The following is a 22,499-nucleotide window of genomic DNA, read 5'->3' on the forward strand; positions in this document are numbered from 1 at the left end:
CTCACAGGGTAGGATGTGGGGCATTCTGGTAGGGTGTAGGTCACATTTCACAGGCACTTACTGCTTCTTGGCCCTGCATCCGCACTCGGAAAAGTTTCACAGGGCGAGAACCCAAATATCTTGTACGGGTGTCAGACAGATCACCAGTGACAGGGTCTAGGACAGTCCTTAAAAGCACACCATTCTGAGCAAAAGAGCAGAGAAAAGGAGCAATTTGTGATTATAGCAGAAAGATGATTTATGGTGACACAACAAAACTCATTTTGGGAAAATCCCCGTGTAGATCCCAGCCCCTCCTTGGAGCTTTTTTGCTTAGTTCTCAAAGCAAGAAGACAGCCTCTGTGGGGGTGGGGTGACACAGCTCTGTTCTTGCTCACAAGCATCCTTGCCTAGCTGACAGATTAAGGGCTGGGTTAAAGTAGGATAAAGCCAACAAATGAATTCTTAAAACACTGAGTACCTTAATAAAGGTGCAGAATGCAAACCAACATGGGCACAACGCTATGCCTTCTGGAGCTTCTGCTGTGTCCCCTGAGCACAGAGGTCTGCTACACTCTCTGGGAACTGCTAGTTGAACAACCCAGCTACAAGGCAGCTTGTTCTACAGTAAACTCATCTACACCCTAGGGGTCTTGGCCCCATAAGCTGGTGTGGAAACTCTGGAAGGGGCCCTAGGTCTTTTTACTCTGACCTGAATGCTGACCCAAAAACATTTCCAGTAGATGTTTTTAGAACAGATTTCTTTTAATGGAGTGCCAAACTCCATGAATGCAAGCCTGCGTCCTGAGTTCATGCTCTGCAGATCAGCTGGAGAGCAGAACAGGAAATCCACAAAGGAGCCCTCCCCTAAGTGATGACTTAAGTTTCTCCATCCTCTTCAGCTGAGTGACTGGATCACTGGAGATACAACTGAATAAAGAGAACATGAATGCAGAGCCCTAGAGCTCCTTACCTGCAGCCCAATGTTTAGGTAGAGGAAGCCAATGGAGCCCCTTTCCCCCAGCTCATCTTGCTTCTCAGCTCCACCCATCTCGACAATACACAGCGATTCTGGCTGGGCTGGGAGGGCCTGCATGCTCAGAGGCTGTAGGCAATCCTAAGAGAGATAGAAAGGACAGGATGAGTCCAAATGAATGGCTCCCTTGAGAAAAGATGCTGTCAAGAAGAACTGTATCTGGAGAAAGTCTGAGGCTCTCCAACAGCCTGGAGAGCCTCAGGACCAAGAGAACCCTGGCTTCTTTTTGCTTAATCACTAAATGCTAACTTGCAACTTTTCTAGTTCCCTACAAAAATACAGGTTCCATGCTACCTGTTAAAAAACAAAACAAAACAAAACAGAATGGGGCTAGACTAACAAAGAAGCCACAAACTCTCTGTCAATGTCACTGACAGCACACATAGATTCCCATGATCCACTCCACAATGAATCCCAGGATGGTCTGGACCCCCAAGGGAAATTTAGACTTGGGATGACCCTTAGGTCAAGTGCCAATTTACTCCTGAGACAAAGAAGTCACTCACCGAAGGGTCCAAAGAGATGATCCGAACAGTGTTGTCTACCAATCCCACAGCCAGGAAACGAGAGCGTTGCTCCCCAGGAGGCACATTGGCCAAACTCATGCACACTACATCTGCAGACATCTCCTTTCGCTCAGTATACTCATTCAGCTGTCCTGACTGCAAACATAAGAACAGAGGAATATTACTGTCTTCATAAGGGGATGAAGAGACAGGGGAGCTATTCTGATCATAGTCACAGTTAAGATTTAATCAGCATAGAGATTTGGTACTGTTGACACTCACTGACATTAGGTTCAAGCCCTTTGAGAGATATTCACTTTTTCATCAACTTATGCTGATTAGTTTATGAAAATGTTCTGGGTCTCAAAGACATAAGTATGGGGACACAAAGACAGTTAAAAAAAAAAAAATCTTAGATCTAACAAACAATTGTAAGGCTTGGTTTTTGAAGAAAATCCAAAGACTTAGAGGCAAAAAAAAAAAAAAAAAAGAAAAAAACCCTGCACATACTGCAAAGTAACAATACCTACAGACTGAAGCCCTCAAAGAAAATAATCACCAACTTCCTTTCTTCTGGAAAATCATAAGTGGACCATGATCATAAGAAGTGGGCCAGGGGAGCAATTAGGTGGTACAGTGTATAGAGCATCAGCCCTGAAGTCAGGAGGACTTGAGTTCAAATGTAGTCTATGTGTGACTCTAGGCAAGTCACTTAACCCCAACTGCCTCAGCAAAAAACAAAAACGAAAAAACAACTTGGCCAAGTCTACGGAAATTAAATTTGTGTCATTACAAAAGATATACATATTCGAGAAGCATGGCATGAAGCTATTCAATGGGCTGACTTTTCAAGTCAGAACCAGATGGAAGCTTCGTATCTTAGTTTGGATTCTGGAAAGGCATGTGTACAAACTCCCTAATCAGGAGGGACCCAGTATAAGTGGGGTTTCAGGTCTTCTCTTGTGGCCACATCCCTGATGTCAGGCCCCTTCACTAAGTCCTATGTGGGAAAGTGGATGGCAGTGTTAAGGTAACCTACAGGGTCCATCTCGAAGTAGACCAATTCTCCTCCTGTCAGGGCGATCACCACCTGCCGCTGGTTTACAGCACACTTCACAATAGTTTTCTTTCCTGGGGTCTTCCACTCATTTACTCTCTTATCTGCTCGGATATGCCGGATGCCATCTGGATATACCTAGAGGCAGGAACAAAAGGGAAATACACTTTGGTTATTCTGGCCATCGCCCAAAACAAGCCCCAACCCAAGGACTGCCAACTGAAGCCAATAATATCCAAGGTTACAAAAACAGTGCTTACAGGCCCCAACTGAGGCTATGTCAAATAATAGCTTAAATTTCACATTCCCAAGCTAATATATTCAAATCTAATTATCCAATACATTCTTACAAAGCCCGCCTAAGATGAGGATAAATTAATAGATAAGAGTAATTGAGGCCTAGAGAAAAGTTCCTGGTCCAAAATCTGCACAGGAGAGATTAAGATCTCAAGAGTTTTAGCATCAATGACCCTCCTTGGGTTAGACTTCTCCAGCAAGTGCTAAATCAGAGCGACAGGACAGACTAAACAGGCCCGACTGCTGCACCTCACCTGCACCAAAGCATCGTCCCCTAACAAGGAACAGGACAGGGTGGGAGTGGTGCCCAGGAAGCCCGAGTCTGTCACTTCTTCCACAGTCTCTCCAATAGAAAGGACCAGGGTGGCGTTCACGAAAGACACAATGATGTAAGCATCGAATTCATCTAAGGAGGCAAGGAGAAGGAAGAGGGCAGCCTGTCAGCGTGATGCGCACGAGACCTGCAACCCCAAATGAATACATATGCAAGGTAAAGAGCTCCTCTTCCAGCAACCTGTCAAGAGCAGAGCTCTGAGTATCTGTGGTCATCAGCACACAATTAACATATAAAATAGCACAAGATGAACCAGATCATCAAAGTGATGGAAACTGTGCCTGAAGATTCAAGGTATCTGGGGAAGCCTGTTTGCAAAGTGACTCAATTTTCTCAATCTGAGAAGAGCCATCCCAAGTCCTGGAGATCTATTGCTAATTGCCCCAATGCCCCTGTAAATTAACATACTGTGTGCTTGGTCTAGTAGTAGATCTCAGAAAGAAAAATAGGAGCAGAATTAGGGCTCTTTACTCTACCACTGCCTTACCCCCACATCACTGTGGAATTTTTATCCTGTTAAAGGACACATGTGAGGTAAATAATCTCATTTTTAATAAATGTTCCCTGGGGGAAAAAAACACACACATTTGACTGCATAATGTTGACATAATGTTCTCAAGAGAAAAAAGGAACAACTGTGGCTTAAGGAAACTGTAAAGCAACCTGCTGCCTATACAATGAACAGGTATCTCAGTTTCTACTTATGGAATAAAAAAGATAAGAAATTAAGAATAGAAGCCAACAAGAGTATTCATGAGAACACAAGCTCCAAAAGGCAGAGAACAATTCAGTAATGGAAGGACTACCAATGTCTTCCAGTAGGAATGACATGGCAACAGTGGTTGACTTGGGTCCCAGAAGGAGTTTGTACTGTTAGTCGTTGACCCCTCTGGGAAATAAAATTGCCATTTTTCTATTAAAAAAAAGAAAAAAACAACCCCAATGACCCACTGGCTCAGACCAAGCCTATCAGGACCCAATTTTCCTTTAATGAAATGCAGTTGGATAAAACAAACATTAATGACTTTTTAGGTCAGAGACCTTTAGGCACCCACATTCCAAAGGAATGCTCCCCCATGCAATCCAGTAAGTTACAGGCCATTGGTTTCTCACACATTGTGCTCTTCGGAACTTAAAAACACAGAAGATCTAACCTGAGCAATTCTGTACAAGATCTGCTTTTGAAATAAAGAGTTGAGATATTTTTCTTTTTCACAAATAAATTTTGGACCTTATCCTCTCAATAGATAAAGAAAGCACTGAGGCAGGGGATGGTATATAACAGAAGGGTATTCTGCTGAATTCATTAGAGTAGTTGGTTAGTAACTAAACGAGAACTTGTTCAACAGTTGTCTGGGTGCTTTTCAGACCATCTTGAACTAATAGTGCACATACTCACAACAGTTTTTCCATCAGTGATGAAGGACTGAACTAAGCCATCCACGTTATTGTTTAATCTACTTTGTAATCAACAACTCACATTCCCAAGATGGCCAGTTAGGAAATTCGAATTGTGCTTAAAGGACAGTTTTTCTCTATAAGCAGTTAGGTAACTGGGTACTAAACCCACATTCTGTTCATGTTACCTGTGCTAAGATTACTCCACAGACAATTTAGCGTCCTGAGGGGAACCTGAATCTAAAGGGAGCTTCTTGGTCCTACTACTCAGTATTTGCAGGAGATTAGACAATTTCTACGAACTCTGGCTTCCTCATCTGTAAAATGAGGGAGTTGGACCATATACCTGTTAAGGTCCTTTCTGGTTCTATATTCTATGAATGCAACTAAAATTTTATATTTGGCAAACAGATTAATAGTTAAAAAAAAAAAAGATCAATTTTTTCACACACATAAATCAATATATAAAGAGGAAAAATTACTCATACAAGAAATCTATGAATATTGCATTAAATGACTCAGTATCTGAAGTCTCTTTTACAGAAAGTATGGACTATGGTTAGATCAGAAAGCTACAGGCTTAATTCTAACATGGTAAGAGTGAATATTTGGACAAATAACTGCATTTAAGTACCTCTGATGAAAGTGGGAAAAGATGCCAGATGCTATGAGAGCTTTGAATGGAATTTCACAAGACCAAACTATTTCAAGTACTAAATGTCTAATAAGGATAGGATTTTCCTGCCATCTATTTTTAAAAGCAAAGGACACATTCAAAATTCAACTTTTAGCACATGCTTGATGAACCTGATTACATGTAAACCTCGAGAATTCTCCCTTTGTCAGAGCTTCCTGGCATACTTTTAAACACTCTGGTATCTACTTGGAACAGCTCAATTAAAAACAAGATTGACATTTTCTTTTTCCTAGTTAATGGCAGTTAATCAAAAAGGAGCAATGTGTACAAGTAAATGAAAGAAATTAAAGCTCTAATTAGGTAGGATTTGTAATCATGTGACAAGTCCATTCCCTAAAAGTAAAAGGGACTAGTCTTTGTTTCAGTGGGACAAAGTATACTCAGCACAATAGGGATCAGATCAGAAGCCTGGCTCCATGGCCAAGGTCTCATGCTGCAAGAAGATCAGGATGAGATGGATAGTGCTACTGCCACTGCCAAGCCTTTATAAGGTCCCAGCAGTAAATTCAGTGAACTTGGGACTTTTAATTGGTATTAAAACAGAAACCACTACTTTTCCCACTACTTCAAAAGAAGCCTCCGCCTCCACATTTTTGCAACTGATTGTCATGAGGAAATCCACCCCCCCTACTCCCTAAACTACAGTCAGGAAGAGCCAGTGCAACCCCCTGACCTCAGCTGCTCCAAAGTAACAATTAAAATTTTTTTAAAGAGCAGGCTTCATTCACAATGGCCGCTCAAGAAACCATGAATATTTATGTTTCCTTGCTTGGTGGAATTAATATTGACTGACCAAACAACCTGATCGTCTGTAGAATTCATGGGCCTAGTTAACCTCCTAACTCCCACAGCATAATTTACTAAAGTTAAGTCACTGACCTTAAGGGGGGGCAACTCTTAAGGGAAAAAATTCTTAAGCACAATAAGGCATTTGGGACTATCTGCCAATTCCCTATCCGGATTCTGGCTGAAGGAGAGACCCCGTCATACAAGCTAATGAAGAAGACTTAGGTCTTTCTCTGACCTGTAGAAACAACTAACCATTGTGGAAACACTTCCATCAGGAAATGCTCATGACTGCCCTCTGTCCAGCTGCTGAGGCTAAGCATAGGAGACAAGAATGGAAATAACCATCTAGATGGTTCAATACCCAAATCCCTCTTACCCTTTCTTGGACATCTATGTCAACTGTACATTGGGCTTTTCAATGAAAAAATTTGCTATCATGCAGTTTTTTCTTTCTTTGCCTCAACCATACTCAACATGTCTCCTTTGGGGACAAATCTCTCAACCTGTGCTAATCACAAAGAAAGAATAAACCTGATGTTATGTTTTTTAGGGTTAGTGAGAGATCCAGATGAGTTATGGTTCTTAAAAGCTGTGGGAGAAGAAGGGGCAGTAGAAGGCAACTAATTTCTGCCTCTGACCACTGAAGATCTGGGCAGGTGGGTTCACAAGTATCGTGACCACAGACGGAAGTCCAGCTGCAAAGTCACTCTCTGGGAGTTGCTCTGCTGGCAGGGCAGCCCCATTACTTTTTTGCATGTTCTCTCCCTGGGGAACCTGTGAAACCCCACAGTAGACCCTAGCCGTAGGTACACACCTGTGGTGATCAGCACCTCCACCAGCCACCTGTGGAAGAGAAAAAAAGGCTTGGTATTGGTAGTGTGTATCACCAAGTACCAGCCAAGGTTAGTATTTGCCATGAAGACTGAAGCATGTGGCAACAGAAGGATAGGTCACTGAACAGCAACACAACTATCACCTGGGGTTTCAGGAGAAAAAGAGTCGAGGTGGATAAAACTTGGTTTCATTTTTGGTTTTCAACCAAAAGAGAGTAGAATGATGATCCCCACACCTTGATGTTCTCTTCAGCTTCAGAATCCTCAGAGGCTTGGGACTCCTCTCACGCTAGGAACCACACATGGCCCTGTACTGTGCAATGTGTCTCATTCTCCCCAGTAGATTCTGGGTTTGGTAAGAGTAGGGCCTAAGTATCCTTCATGCTTCTAGCTTCCACGGTGCCTACTAGAGAGTACTGTACACTACATGTTTTTTTTTAACAAATGAATTCTTGAATAAACAGGGTCTAGCCTTATCACAGGCAGGAATGAGAACTTCCCACATTATTTATTGGGGGAGTGCTCAGGACCCATGGTCTTGTCCAAATTCACCATAACTAACACCTTCTCCCATAAAATTCCACATCTTATTGATCTGGATCAAATCAAGATGGTGCAGTCTCTCACATAGTATTTTTCAAAAAACCTACAATACCAGAAAGTCACAATGTCAAAGGAATGAATTTTGTTGTTGCCTTGAATATTCTTCTAGGGACATCACAGATACAATGAAAAAGGTTTTGAAAATTCTTAAAAACTTTGAAAATTTAGAGTAATTGATTCAGGTCCTGCTGCTGCCATATTTCAAGCAATTTCTTATATCTACATTGTATCTAAATTAAGTAGCCAAGAAACTATACATCAAAGATGGAAAACATCCTCCCTTCTCCCTAATTAAGTGTCTTAAGCATTTTCCTTGTGATAAACCAGTGAGGTAGATTGGTTCAACCAGCATTATCCCTTGTGCAAAGATGAAGAAGCTATGTTTTGCCCAATCCAAGAGGGGCAAAAGGCAAAGCTGAGGCTCCCCCACCCAGTTCCTGTGATGCGGCCTGCCTCTTCTCTCCCCTAACAATTAAGTTCTCCCTCCACAAGCTCAGAAAGATCTCTCTCACTGTTCCCTCAGGACAGTACTCCCATGAGAGGTCCATTGAGGATAACTTGAGAGAACAAGTGGGTGACAAAGGAAAACAGGCAGACTTGGGTTTTAGTCCTGGAACAAACTCCCAGGAACAAGCCCTGTCAACACCACTCCCTCTTCCTTACTGTTCACATTCTGGCCAAGTAGCAATGGTGAAAACAACCTTCTGTAAGAGGTAACTACCAGCTCTCTCCTCAGTCTCAGTAGAATGTTCTGCTCAGAATTTGGTTTTCTCAGATATAATCATTCTTCAGAGCAGAACAGACTCGTGTAAACTCTGCCTATTTGTCAAATGACTAATGTCAATTAGGCACATTTTGCTTTTATGGCCAAATAATGGCTATCAAAACAGGAAATGCAACTATTATTTGGACCTGAAATTAGTGTTTTAGGAAAAATATATTGTTATGTGTCTCACTGGAACCTGAGGAATCTATCCCTGCAGGGAATGTAGCCTGCAAACTACCATATATTGTAAAAGGTGGTCACTCAGCCACTAGAGAACATCTTGGCTAGGCCATCTCCAATTAAACTGCCTCAAAACAAAAGTCAAAATATGAAAAGCCTGTGACCATAAAAGCTTCATAACTGCATCCTTCTGGGGTGATGAGCCTTTGCCCAAGGGATTGTATTTGGCTGTTGGGAAAAAGTTACCTACCTTCAATGTGCCGGCGGACAGTCCAGACAGCATTGGGATTACCGGGCAGCTCAGAGACGGCCATTTCTGACACCTGGCAGAAAAAAGAGACAAAGACTGAATCTGGCTGGAACAATCTTGCTGCCCACTGACTAGACAGCAAATAGCTTAGGTCAACTCTCAAGGATCTTCTCTGCAACTGTCAGGAGGGAACCCGAGAAAGAATGGTCTGACTCCCCTAGTATGCTTAATGTCTGCACTCATTACAAACCCTTTTTTCCATGCCGGACTGCTCAGAAATAACCCAAGGAAATAGCACCATAATGCTTCTCTTCCTCATCCTGAGGTAGAGGGAGCCCCAGATTTTAAAAGGCCATCAATAGCACATTCTGAAAAACTAGCTAAGCTAGAAAGCTTCTGAGTCCAGGCCTAATCATGGATTTTGTCCATCAGATGTAAACCAAAGTTGCTATATAGAGGTTCATCGTCATCAGCTCAGTCACCAGGCAAAAGTAACTTACAAAGAATATCTAGGAAGGCCACAACACAGTGGGATGAAAAGGTACCATATTGTCCACTAAGCACTAAAAAGACTAAGTCCATTTTGAATGGTATAGGAAGAACTGTAACTTGTATCCTTATATATAATCTCTAGCCAAAGGGGTAGCTCATGATCCACAAGATGATAACACACTATCAAATTTCATTAGGAGTATTAATTCAGTGGACTAAGTTCAAGACCAGATTTAATGCCAAAGTTAATGACTTGGCCCAGTAGGATAACAACCCCATCACAGACAATGCAAAACCAAGTCAACTAAGACAATGCCAAAAACAAACAAACAAAACAAAAAACAAACTTAATTTAAGCTTTAAATTTAGGGATAGAATTAAGATAGTAGGGTTGGAAATGACCTGAAGTGACAAAGTAAGGGATGGGACTAATGACAAACATGAACCTTAAAGATAGGTAGAAAGAAATGTCTCCAATTTTTGTGATCAGCACAAAATTCTTCAAATTAATAGGATAAAATTGAAGACAGAAGACTGCATTAAGGCCAATGAAAATAAACAGACTATTTACAATTTCAAAAATATTTCAATTTTTCTGGAAGACTGAAAAACAAAACTAGACAGAAGTACGGATGCTATTTTAACAGAACCAATTCAAGTAACCCTTTAGATGACTTAGGGCTCTTGATGACATTTTCCAGGGTCATTGTTTTACAGATCAAGAGCTCTTGCTGTATTCTATAAGGTAACATATATAAGGACATGGATTGGAGTTCTTATGGTATTCAGAATGGATTTAATCATGTTAGTGCCGAGTACCCAATACACTACATTTGTATACCACTGCCTCACTGACCCCAGGCCTTTGACCTAGGAAACCCCCTCATTTTGTATCATTTAGTTTAGAGCTGTGGTGTCCCCCTGGGAAGTGGATTTTTAAAAAATACTCAACAAACCAAATCCTAACTGCCTTCACTACAACCAGAATAAAAGTGTATTCTATCACATCAATGTTATTCCATGATCCTATGAAGTAATCTGGCAATCCACCTTACCTCAAGTCCATGCCTCAAAACCCTCAGAGAAGATCGTGGTCCCCTGCCACAAGCTACATACAGCTGTGGGGTATCTTCATTGGCCAGATCAGCAATCTGCACAGAAGAACTTGGTTACTCTATCATCCCAAACCAAACAAAATCAAGCTGATTCAGCTGGAGCTAATCTGACATTTCACTCTGTTGTAATATGGTTCCCCTAGCTCCAAAAAGGCAGTATCAATCCTGGAGTGAAAGGGGAGAGCCTGTCACAAGAAATGTCTTCAATTTTTGTGACCAGCACAAAATTCTTCAAATTAATAGGATAAAATTGAAGACAGGTTCCTAAGAGATTGTCAAGTCTCTGGGATTTAGGGAAATTTTCTCTAATTTAGGGGGATACTACACTTTACAAAGATACTTTTTTCTTTATTAAGTTTTCATCCATTCCTTCAACTACAAAATTGTCCAAAGTAAATTTAGAGCAATTATGTTTTCCAAACAAAGAAACCCAACTAGCTAAATGGGACCCCTAGTTTCATTTTCTGTTGTTCTCAATTCTATTCTTTTCTCAAGAGGGAAAGAGTCTAAATTTAAAAACCCAACAACAACAAAAAACCCAATATAAAAAATTCAGAAACTTTCCAGATTCCCTTGTAGAAAAGAGACACACAAAAAGTAATCAAGGTTTCAGGCCAAAACTGGTCATGTCGTGATTTTCTTGACTGAGTTTTATCTTGTTTTTCATAACTTTAATTTCAAATGTTAAAAAAAAAAATACTACTTTTAATGTATCCCCATAAGAACCAAAATTCTTCCCATATGTTGTGTCTCTCTCCTTGGGGGAAATGATTATTTTTAAGGAAATAAAAAATTTAATGTAAAAAAAATTGCACATTAATTGGCCTAATACATACAAGATATTAGGTATAAAAATAAAAAACTTTCTGCCCCAAGTTAACTTCTATACAATTAGAAATAATGAATTCTATATATATTATTCCTCCCATTCCCCCACCTTAAGTAATTTAAAGAGTTATATTTAAAGGAGGGCTCAAAATTCTGCCTAAGCCTCTCACAGAAACACTGCCAGACTCCCTAGAAGAGTGCGTACAATTCTTTTCCCTCAGGAAAGACTTAAGCCTTGCACATTCCAACCTAGCTAGGGCAGAAAAATGTCCGTCTCCATCTGAGGTGTTGATGCTTCGCCCATTATACTCGAGGACAGAAGAGAAGGACTGGGCTGTACCTGACAAAACAGAATAGGGGAGAGACTATCCAGTTCATCCACCAACACTAAATTTTTGAGAGGCCGAGGCTGGAAGAAGAATGTGTCTCCTTCTTCCAAGGGCATGGCAGATGAGAACTCGGGTTCTTCATCATCATCACCAAGGTGGGCAATCTGATACAGGTAACTGTGAAGGAAGAAGAATCAAAACTTTGCTTAGAGCACTTGCCAGGAAATGGGAAGAATCTTGTCATGAATGAAGAACAAAAAATTAAAATTATCTTATTGCTCCACAAATAACCTATATTAATTTTTAGCAGAGACTGTTCTGCAGAATCAGAAAAATTTCAAGAAATTCTGTTTACCAGCATTTGGTTTTCTTCATTAGTATTAAGCAGAGAGCAGGGCTGAAGAAATTTACTGAACAGACATCAGCAGAGTAATCTTTGATACATATAGTAAAACCAAAGAAAGGAAATACCGACAATTTTAAAAGTTTCATAGATACAAGCATGCAAGTTGCATAAATATGATACATACAATCTCTTAGTGAAATAGAATGAATAAAAGAAATTTAAAGAATTGCCAAACTCCATTCTAATCATCTTCCACATATTCCCTAACAAATGTGTCCGACTTTTGGGGCCCTAAAATTTACATTGTTAAACATGTTGGGAATGGACAACTGGGAAGTGCCCTGGTTTAACAATTCAGTTAATTAAGACTGCTAATAAGCAATACAACTGATTTGTCCTTACCCAGCCAGCCTAATTAATGGCGTATTGGTTCAAGGGCAAACCAACAAAGGGAAAGCAATGACATTAGATTAGAACTGCTAATAACATTCTTTAACTGCAGCCTACAAAGTTGAAATGCTCTTAAATCTATAAGCAAAGAGGTCAACTAAGTCAAATAAGTCTCCAAATCAAACAGATAATTAGGTAAAGCCTGGATTAAATCCCAGATACCTAAATCTTAATACAATTATATAAGAAGCTTCCAGTTCATGCTCAGAAAAAGGATACATTCAGCACACTGGGTCTTTAATGACTATTGATTAAGCAGTAAAATGACATACAAAGATTTCTTAACTCTCTAAACTGAATAATTTAATGAAAAATTTCTATTTTGGATAATAATTTCAAGTCTGTTCATAATGAATTAGATACAAAGAAAACAATTAAGAGGGTACACTATGTTGATCCAAGCAAGAGATGTTACAAAGAATTGGCAGATGCTGATCAACTCATTCTTAATACCCCATGCATTTTAGTAGAGGTTTGGAGACTGGGTTATTGGGAGAGAACTAGCACACTATTCACAGAAATGTTAGAAGGAATCAGTGTGGAAGGTCACTGTAACATAGATTTGGAGCTGGAAAACTAGATTAACCTCTAGATGAGGAAACAGCACTGGAGAGCGTAAGTGGCTTAAACAAGAAAAAACTTTTAGTCAAGTAATACCTGAGGTTTACTAAAAGTATTCAATGAAGACTGATTGAAAAAATGAGCTATCCAGTTGAAGGAATGAAATTTAGGATGAAAGGATAGAGCGATCTGGGAATTATTTGCACAAAGGCTAAAGGTGCAGGAGGAGATGAAATCACAGAAAAAGACAGGTTAAAGGTCAGAACCGTGAAGAATGGACCTACAGAGAAACTAGGATAAGGACATCTGTCAAGAGAGGTGGAGCAACACCATGGGACACAGGCTCCTGTTGTAAGGATTAAATGCTCCCAAGATAAGGAATGAAAAAAAGCCACTGTTTTTTTTTTTTTTTTTTTTTAAGTGCACTATAGAGGCCAATTAGGACTAAAACTGGTGAAACAGCACTAAGAGATACTCACTGATTTCCAAATTCTGATGCCACAAAGAGGAAGCCTGTTTTAAGCACACACATAGCAGCAGCCACAGGGACAGTATCAAAATACTTCAGCCGGATTTCAGTAACCTGAAAGCAGACAACAGAACAGAGAATGGATTAAATGGCATAGCACATTTTGGGACTACTAGGAGGGGTTTTATGATAAGCATATGAAGCACCCAAATACTGGGAAGTTGAAATGAAAATCAAACAATCTAGCTATTCTACATGGTACACCCAAAAAGCCAGGTAACACTATATGGCATTACTCTCTTTCTGCCTAATATAAAAGAGTTAGCCCTCTACTTCAGTTAGTTAACTTCTACCAATATGACAATCTCCATATAGAAAGGACCTCCCAACTATACAGAGAATGAACTAGCTATAGGCTTTGAAGAAGGAAAAGATATATAATCAAAATGTAGGGGGATGTGACAAAAAAGCACACATGCATCACAAACACTAATTCCAACAGATAAAAATGCTCTCACTCCTTTCTTAATCTACTTACCATGTCTTCATCTGTCTCCAAAGTGATTTTGAAAATGTCTCCTTGCTCAGTTTGTGCCAAAAAGAAGAACATAGACTTGGTCTTATGGGTGGCAGAGCAGACAAAAATCATTCCTCTCTCAGGGTCATCCAAATCATTCTAACAAAGGCAAACAATCAAGATCTTAGAAATGGCACTTTTCCTTTCAGAACAATCACTGGGTCTGAAGCAGAGGATGACATTTTAGTCACAGCAAAAGGAGCCAAATCATAACTTTATGTACCTGTGTCATCAATAGCTGCCTCAACAATGTTAGTGACAAAGACTATGGCCAGTCTTGACCCTATTGGGGCCTCAGAGCCTGATCAGATTCAGAGAGGTAAGTTTTGTCTTCAGGGAAAAAAAAATTCAGAGAAGAATCATGAAATAATCATCATTTCAGGCAATGAGCAAAGTCTTCATATACAACTGGCTTATGACACAAGACATTACTATCTAATCAATTATCTTTCCATCACTTACTTTACTTTCTCCTCGCCCAAGTTCCTTCTCTATTTCTATTCCCAAATACCCTTCTCCCTCCTGTTAATCCCAAAAGGTCTCACCCGCCTCCTAGGAATGGGACATCTGATATCAGGCTGATCACCAAAGTTCTTATAGGTGATGTAGTTTTCAGAACAGATCAATACACCACTTGGACCATCTGAGCCTCCTGGCACTGTGGGGATGAAGCAAAACATGTTAGCAAGGCCAGATAACCTCAAAATTTTACCAATTCCCTCTCCCAAAAGCAGACCATAGTTCAATATACACAGTACATTCCAAATGGAGAAATTCACCAGAGTTGTGCTTTTAATTTCAATCTTATCTAGCTTGTTGGGATGCACCAAGTGTAATGTTTACCTTTTTATGGTTGAATAAGGAACAGAGTCAAGCACAAAGTTTGTGGCAGAGCAGAACCCTCACAAATGCAAAAGCTCTGCTAACACACTGAAGCATAGAATGTGTACACAAAATAAATCCCCATAAATCAACAGCATTTTAATATGTTACCAATAAAATCCAGAAGCAAGAGATACAAAGAGAAATTCCATTTAAACTTCCAGTAGATAACATAAAATATTTGGGAGTTTACTTGCCAAGACAAAGCCAGGACTATATGAGGCAATTACAAGACAAATAAAGTTAGATCTAAACAACTAGAAGAATATCATGTGCTTGTGGGTAGGCCTGACGAATATAAAAATGAAAATTCAACCTAAATTAATCAACTTATTTAGTGTCATACCAATCAAACTGCCAAGAAATTGCTTTACAGAGCTAGAAAATATAACAAAATTTATCTGGAAGAACAAAAGGTCTTGAATTTCAAGAAACTAATAGGCAGTGGAGAGGAAGCAAATGAAGGTGATCTAACTGTACCACACCTAAAACTATATTATAAAGAAGTGGTCATCAAAATCATTTTGGTACAGACTAAGAAACAGAGTCATGGATAGGTGGAATAGGTTAGGTTCACAAGACTTTTACAAAAACTACAGTAATCTAGTGTTTGATATACCCAAAGACTCCAGCTTTGGGATAAATACTCAATATTAGACAAAAATTGCTGACAAAATAGAAGCATAGTGTGGATATGTGAAATCCTCAACTTCAGTCAAGTTTTCATCTGTACTGACTTCTAAGCCACTTCCCTCACTGGGAAAGGAGAGCTTTGGGCTATGGTCTCTTGTTCCCCTTTAAATCTATGATTCTACATCTCTTTCTGTTATCAGATCAAAGTCAGGGACCATTTCTCATGACATATACCTGTCCCCCAAAACTTGGTTTACAAATGTTTGCCTGAAACCATTAAAATGCTCCAACATGAATTTAAATTCATTTTCCCCCAATTCATTTTTCAAGAATTTTCCTATGTCAACACACATACTCGCTCCTTCTGCTTGATCCTACCAACTACCTCCAATTTCTTCCACTCAAATAACTCCCTTATTGTTTTCTATCTACTTTCTGTCTAGTCATTCCCCCTCCAGACCGCACTGTAATCTAGCTTTTACATTACTGAAATCATCACATAATCTTGGCACTATTTTCTCCTCTATAGTAGAAGGCAGTTGGATTCAATGACCTCCAGCTGTCAATGTAAGGTTCCAAGCGCTTCAGCCCTCATGTCCTGCTATCTCCCCCATCTCATTTTAATAATAAATTCTTTCTTGAAATGCTTCCCACACCGAGTTTCAATGACACTGAACTTCCTGGTGTTCCGGTCAACACTTCTTCCTGGGTCTCCCTCCTACCATCAAACTCTGAGCCCTCTGCTTTGCTTCCTTTTTAACTCACGACTTCAATGAACTCATCAGCCCCATCTGCTGGGATCACTCCCACACCCAATCTCATTTACTCATTCCAGCCTGACTGAGGCCAGACCTGGAGATGGGCAGTAACCTGAGGAAGGGGAGGAAGCAGCTTAAAGGAGGAAATACCTGTGATGAGAAAATTGCCATGCTCCTCCAAAGGTTCACTATATTTTCGGACCACATGGTTTAACCCTAAATCCAACTCATAGAAAGTGAGCGTCTGTTGGGTATTGGCAGCTGCTTCTCCTGTTGGATCATTGTCTGCTTCCTGCAAAGAACAAAAAGCAGAAAGGAGCAAAATCAGGTTAGAATCTCCTGGTAGAATGAAGACCAGTGTCAGGAGGGTCTGTATCCTGAGGTTACCAAAATCAATTTTCATCTCTCCTATCTATAGTTTGTTTGTACAGGTCTTTTGTCTGTCATCTCCTCTCAAACTATAAGCTCTCTGCAGACAGGGACATCTTGTCTTTCTATGTGTCCTCTGTGTTGAATAACGATTCACTGATCGGGGTAGATAGCTCAAATCAGAGCCCAGGATATTGAATATGTGCAAATCAATTCCTAAACATTTCAGGGTAAAAAAAAAAAAAAAAAAAAGAGGGGGGGGGTGGGCAGCAGTCCACTGCCAAAAGTAGGACTGGAGACAACAGCAGGAGAACAGAGACAAGAAACTATGTAGCAGAAGGCACTGTTTTAAAAATGCTGACCCAATATGAAGCAAAGTAGAAGGAAACTTAATCTATGGTGACCTTTACCTCATAATCCATCTCCAGACAAGCAAACATGGGATTTTCAAATCCGACATCTACTCCCACCACATGATAAACCAAAGTATTTGCTTTGTGGGCTTCCAAAGGGGAGGAAATGGTAAGCCGAGCAGCAGCATCTCTGTTGAGAATGTAAACCAATTTCTGCTTTTCAATGGCACCTGAAGATGAAAACAAAAAACAAACATGGCCAATCCACATCATGAAGAAAACAACTAAAGAAAAAAGCCCATAGCTCAAACCCCATGAAGATTAAAAAATCACAAGATTTAAAGCTGGAACTCCACTTAATTCAAATAGTTCACTTCACATGAGGTAACTGAGACATGCCTAATTATTATAGCTTCTAAGGGTCAAAGACAGGAATTGACCTAAGGACCTGACCAAGTCCAGTGATCGATCAAGTTCAAGAGCCAGTAAGTATCACTCCAACAACTGTCCCTCCCACAATAGAGCTACATTCACCATACTTTCCACCTCTATTTGTACTTACTAACTCCTTTTAAAAACTGACTTGTGTAAATAATACACATGGGTAGGCTGAACTAATATAAAAATGACAATTCTACCTAAATTAATCTACTCATTCAATGCCATACCAATCAAACTCCCAAGAAATTATTTTCACAAATGTGACTTTTGTAGTGGCAAGGAACTGGAAACGGAGTGTATGCACATCAGTTGGAGAATGGCTGAATAAATTATGGTATATGAATGTTATAGAATATTATTGTTCTGTAAGAAATGATAAGCAGGATGATTTCTAGAAAGACTTACATGAACTGATGCTAAGTGAAATGAGTAGAACCAAAAGAATATTATACACAGCAACAAAATTAGGTGATCAACTCTCATGGATCTGGCTCTTTTCAACAATGAAGTGATTCAGATTAATTTCAATAGATTTGTGATGAAGATTCCCACCTGCACTCAGAGGACTGAATGTGGTTCACAACATAATATTTTCACCTTTTTTGTTGTTGGCTTTTTTCCCCCCTTTCTGAACAGATTTTTCTCGTACAGCAAGGGAAATACATATAGATGAAATGCTCAAGTTTAACATATATTGGATTACTTGCTATCTAGATGAGGGAAACTTGGAACATTTTGCAAATTTTTTTTTGCAAGGGTGAATATTGAAAACTATCTTTGCATGTATTTTGAAAATAAAAAGCTATTATCAAAAAAGATTTGTATGTGCTAAAGTGTTTAAGGAAATTTAGGACCTAATGAAAAGTTATTTTCAGTCTAAGATTAAATACTCCCATTACTTCAGGGATCCTCAGCTAGTTTCCCTCTCAAAGCCTGATCAGTTATACACAATATTTTCTCCAGAAAAAATCTCAGAGAAGAGACATGAATGTAAATCATCATTTCAGGCTGATGGAAACATTTATGCTGAAGGCCAAACAAGCCAGTTTCTTCCTCAAAACAGGCATGCCTCCTCCCTACCACATCTCAAATAAGACAAATTTGTTCTAGAGGAGGGACAATGGCTATGAAAACTACAGGAGGCAGGGGAAGGATTTTTATATTGACCCCATCGTTTAAAAATCTAGAACTCACTTTTAACCTACTCTACTGTTTAGTTATAATACATTTTACCCATTAGTAATTATAGAGATGGACAGCCATTGTCCAATAGGACAGCTAAGTAGTTACAGCGGGGTGGCAGGCATGAAATCAGGAACACTTTTATGTTCCCAAGTTCAAACCTGGCCTAGGTCACTTAGCAGCTGTGTGATCCTGGGCAAGTCACTTAACTTTGCCTCAGTTTCCTCATCTGTCAAATGAGCTGAAGAAGGAAATGGCAAACCAGTCCAGTATCTAACTCCAAAATGGGGTCATGAAAATATGGGCAGCACTGAATCAAGCAAACAACAAATTGTAAATTTGCCCTAACAATCTCAAGAGAAATGTGTCCATTTTCTAAGCAGGTAAAACTAGTTTCAGAAACTAGAGTTCCTAGCACACAGCAATCTCCTTAAACTAAACAATCAGTACAAGCAGAACTAGAAAAAAATCCAGTTGCAAAAATCACTTACTTATCATGACAGCTCTGCCTTTGGGATCGACAGCTAAGAATTGTCCAGGCACAATTCGGCGGCACCCACTCTTGCCAAAGGTTTCCTGATGGATCTTCTCAAACATGTTCTTGGATGGCTGATACTCCAGGATGACAATTCGGCCTGAGTCACTGCCAACCACAATGTAGTCTTTTGTACCACCTGTTAACCTGAAGGCCATGAGGGATCTGATAACGCCAAACACTTCCACAGTCAATAGGGTATGTACCTTCCCAGTGTTGGGGTCAGGGCGGAGCAGCTCCAAAATCTTCCCTCGAGAAACAACAATCTCCTGTTGTTTGGTTCCTAGAGGGAAGAAGGGAAGATGTTTGTGAACAATCATCAAGAGCTATCTGAAAAAGTAACAAAGAAGTGCTCGGGCACCTAGGTGGCAGAGTGGGTAGAGCACCAGCCCTGAAGTCAGGAGGACCCGAGTTCAAATCCTCAGACCTCAGACACTAACACTTCCTGGCTGTGTGACTCTGGGCAAGTCACTTAACTCCAACTGCCTGGGGGGGAATGCTTACAGACCAAAGCAAATTACTTCTATGTTTAACTGCCTTGGGGGGGAGAGGGGGAAATCGTTCTATACATCTATGCCATTGGAATAAGTCTCCCCTTCCCCAAAAATATACTTCCAGCTCTAGGGTCAGCTAGTTGGTACAGTGGATAGAGCGCCAGCCCTTAAGTTCAAATCTGGCCTCAAACACTTAATACATGCCAGTTGTGTGACCCTGGGCAAGTCACTTAACATCAATTGCCTCAGCAAAAAAAAAAAAAAAATTTCTCATTTAAGAGAGAGAGAGAGAGAGAGAGAGAAATAATACAATCTTCCATCTCCCCTCTAAACTTCTATGCTTCCTTCAAGACTTAACTCTAGATCCTCACTCCTGCAAGTGTCCTTTCTCCCCAAACCACTGCATTTGCAAGGTGGTTATATTCTAAATATGCTACTTTATATACATCTCTGCTCCTTGAGAAACTAGTAGTTACCTTCTCTGTAAACCCCCACCCATCCTACTCTCAAATCAACTTACACACAGTAAGCACCGAATTCTCACTGACACATACATCCTCTCTCTCCAGCTAAACTGACTTCCTTCAGCAAAAGCACCGCATCTTTCTTTCTTCCACAGTACTTTGGGAACCACTTAATGTCCTGTTGAACTTCTGATGGCTGCTGAAATGTCTGGGGAGACAAGAAACTAACCTTAAGGTGACCTGCTCTACACCAACCCTAGGGACTGTGAGATGAACTTATTTGCAAACTGCTGGGTCTCCCCAATCCTACTGAAGAAAAAAAAAAAAAAGTTGTTTTTAAACTGGAAAAAACCCGGCTACAGAACTTACCTGAGAAGTTGCCATGAATAGCAAAGCTGATACCAGTGGCTCGCTGCAAGGTCAAGTTGTACAGGAACATGGTGACAAAGTAACAGGGCCACCCAGTATCTCTGAATTCAAGTTTCTGTAGAGATCTGCTCCAAGAAGCACTAAAAGACATGCAAGAACACAAACTGATAGTTTCAAACCCTGTGGGCTCGCTAAGTTCATAAAATAAACATTTTATTTTCCTATTCAACAATTTTTAAAAGAAAGGTCAATGTAACCATCTCCAAGCTTAGTATTTCCTCCCAAATGCATTAAACCAGGGACATCGAAAACTGTTCCGACTAAGAAGCGTCCCCTCCTCAGGAGAGTAACGGGAGCCGGAGCAGCCTCGGGAAAGCAGCGGACGGAACAACACCGGAGTCAGAGTCAAGGTCGGACGTTCGCTGGCAGAGCCCGCAACATCCTGCAGCCTCAGTTTCCCCATTTGTAAAAGGAGGATGACGGCGTCTCTCCATCTCCCACGTGTCCTCTGCAGGTATCGGCTGCGTGAGTCTCCGCAGCAACCCCGCAAGGGCGAGCTATCGCGCTTCCCATTTTACAGATCAGGAAACGGAGGCAGGCAGCGATAAAGGGCTTTGCCCCGGGTCCGAACTCGACGAGTCTCGCTGAATCGCCCACCGGGACGGGGCAAGGAGAAGCCTTAACCCCCGCCCCGCCTCCCCCCCAGCCCGCCACAGGCAGGCAGCAGTACCTGCATAACGGGCCCGGTCCCCCCTCGGGCTCCGTGCGCGCCGCGCCCAGTGCCCGCCCCTGGCCCCGGGCGACTCCAAGGCCTCTCAGCCCCTCGCGGGGCTCGGTCCGGCCCAGAAAGAGGCCTCCCGGGGGCGCGGGGACCACACGTGCCGCCTCCTCCCCACCGCCCCGACCTAGGCCCGGGGCCCGAGGCCTAGGCCCAGCCTCCCCCCATCGCCTTCCCTGCCGCAGGCCGGGCCCGCCAAACCCTCGAAGCGTCGGCAGGGACCAGCTCCCCTTCACCCCTCCTGCCCCATGGGGTGCACGGGGCCTGCGAAGCCGCTCCTTACCCCGCGGGCGGGCAGGATGGCACAGATAACCGACGGATAGAGATCTACCCCCGCCACAGGGTCTAAGCCGCCACCAGCGCCATTCCGCCGGCTTCCTACATTCGCTGTTCAAACGAGCCAAGTGCGCAGGCGCCGCGCGAGGACCTTTCGGTCCCGCGCCAAAGGGAAAGAGGTAGCCGATGCTACGCCTGATCAGTCGTCCACCGCAGCCCCTCCTCCACCTGGTTCCATTTTGAGAATGCTTTCTTCCCTCCTGACGAGGGAACGGATTCTCAGAAATCAAAGTGCGTCGTGTTATGTGTCAGTGACGAAAGCGTGCGGCATTTTCCCCGGGATTACGTACATGCAAAGCCTTGGAGCGCTATAAAAATGACAGTTGCTGCGCTTGTTATTGCCATTATTCAGGTCCCTTAGTGCAGATCCCGGCCAGTAAGAGCTGAAAAGTGCATTAGAACTTTGGGATCCACCCCCATTACTCATTTAATTAACTGCTATTGTTACAGGCATCTCCCGGGGCAGCCTAGCTCGCGCGGAAGGGGGGAAGCGCAGGGTCCTCCCCAGTGCAGCCGGAAGCGCGGCCGCGGCGACAAGATGGCGGACGGCAGCTCCCCAGTCAAGCCGTCTGGAGACGGGATGGGAGGCGGCTGCTGCTCGGAGCTCTCTGCGGAATTCATCCGCTCGCTGACCGAGCTGCAGGAGCTGGAGGCGGCGTACGAGCGTCTTATGCAATGAGGAGGTGGGGGTCCCACCTCCCCCCGGGCGCTCCCCGGGAGTCCCGGGACTCGCTTGCCTCCGGGCCCGGCAGCGGCCCCTCGGAGGGGGCGAGGCCCGGAGGGTGGGCGGGAGGGGGAGGCAGGGAACCCCAGGGCTCGCCTCGGGTCCTCCTCCGTTCGCCGCGACCCTCGCCCAACCTCCCCCCGGCCTCGGTTTTCCTCTTCTGTAAAATGGGCGCGAGATTCTTCCCTCTCCGCTTAGATAATGCCCTCAAAGCGCTTTCGATATGCGCTAGCGGCGCGTCTTTGCCCCGGTTAGAGGCTGGTTCCGGGGTTTCTCCGGACCAACTCCA

General features: G+C 42.1%; 2 protein-coding genes and 2 non-coding genes across 4 annotated transcripts in view; 1 reads left to right on the plus strand and 3 right to left on the minus strand.

Moving 5' to 3' along the window:
• The window catches only part of SF3B3 (splicing factor 3b subunit 3), a 31,390-nt gene extending 9,823 nt beyond the window's left edge, over positions 1-21,567 (minus strand). Inside the window, exons 1-16 of the mRNA XM_031949975.1 lie at positions 21,434-21,567; positions 20,373-20,512; positions 19,002-19,328; positions 16,945-17,117; positions 16,316-16,457; positions 14,438-14,550; positions 13,854-13,991; positions 13,326-13,429; positions 11,501-11,666; positions 10,273-10,368; positions 8,726-8,798; positions 3,130-3,281; positions 2,561-2,716; positions 1,522-1,677; positions 953-1,096; positions 62-184 (exon numbers count right to left, since the gene is read on the minus strand). Coding sequence (XP_031805835.1) covers positions 62-184; positions 953-1,096; positions 1,522-1,677; positions 2,561-2,716; positions 3,130-3,281; positions 8,726-8,798; positions 10,273-10,368; positions 11,501-11,666; positions 13,326-13,429; positions 13,854-13,991; positions 14,438-14,550; positions 16,316-16,457; positions 16,945-17,117; positions 19,002-19,328; positions 20,373-20,442 — 2,133 coding nt within the window. The 5' untranslated portion in view covers positions 20,443-20,512; positions 21,434-21,567. The remainder of the gene's footprint in view (positions 1-61; positions 185-952; positions 1,097-1,521; positions 1,678-2,560; positions 2,717-3,129; positions 3,282-8,725; positions 8,799-10,272; positions 10,369-11,500; positions 11,667-13,325; positions 13,430-13,853; positions 13,992-14,437; positions 14,551-16,315; positions 16,458-16,944; positions 17,118-19,001; positions 19,329-20,372; positions 20,513-21,433) is intronic.
• LOC111718717 lies at positions 14,190-14,278 on the minus strand. The gene has a single exon (XR_002769219.1). It is a non-coding gene; the product is annotated as a small nucleolar RNA SNORD111 (small nucleolar RNA).
• Positions 18,258-18,339, minus strand: LOC111718716. Its single transcript, XR_002769218.1, has one exon. It is a non-coding gene; the product is annotated as a small nucleolar RNA SNORD111 (small nucleolar RNA).
• A 434-nt stretch (positions 21,568-22,001) lies between the features above and the next one.
• COG4 (component of oligomeric golgi complex 4) overlaps positions 22,002-22,499 on the plus strand; it is a 31,574-nt gene continuing 31,076 nt past the window's right edge. The window contains exon 1 of the mRNA XM_003759076.4: positions 22,002-22,169. The gene's annotated coding sequence lies outside the window, so the exon portion shown is untranslated. The remainder of the gene's footprint in view (positions 22,170-22,499) is intronic.

This window comes from Sarcophilus harrisii, chromosome 2 (assembly GCF_902635505.1).
Source record: "Sarcophilus harrisii chromosome 2, mSarHar1.11, whole genome shotgun sequence".
NCBI classification, from domain to species: Eukaryota; Metazoa; Chordata; class Mammalia; order Dasyuromorphia; family Dasyuridae; genus Sarcophilus; species Sarcophilus harrisii.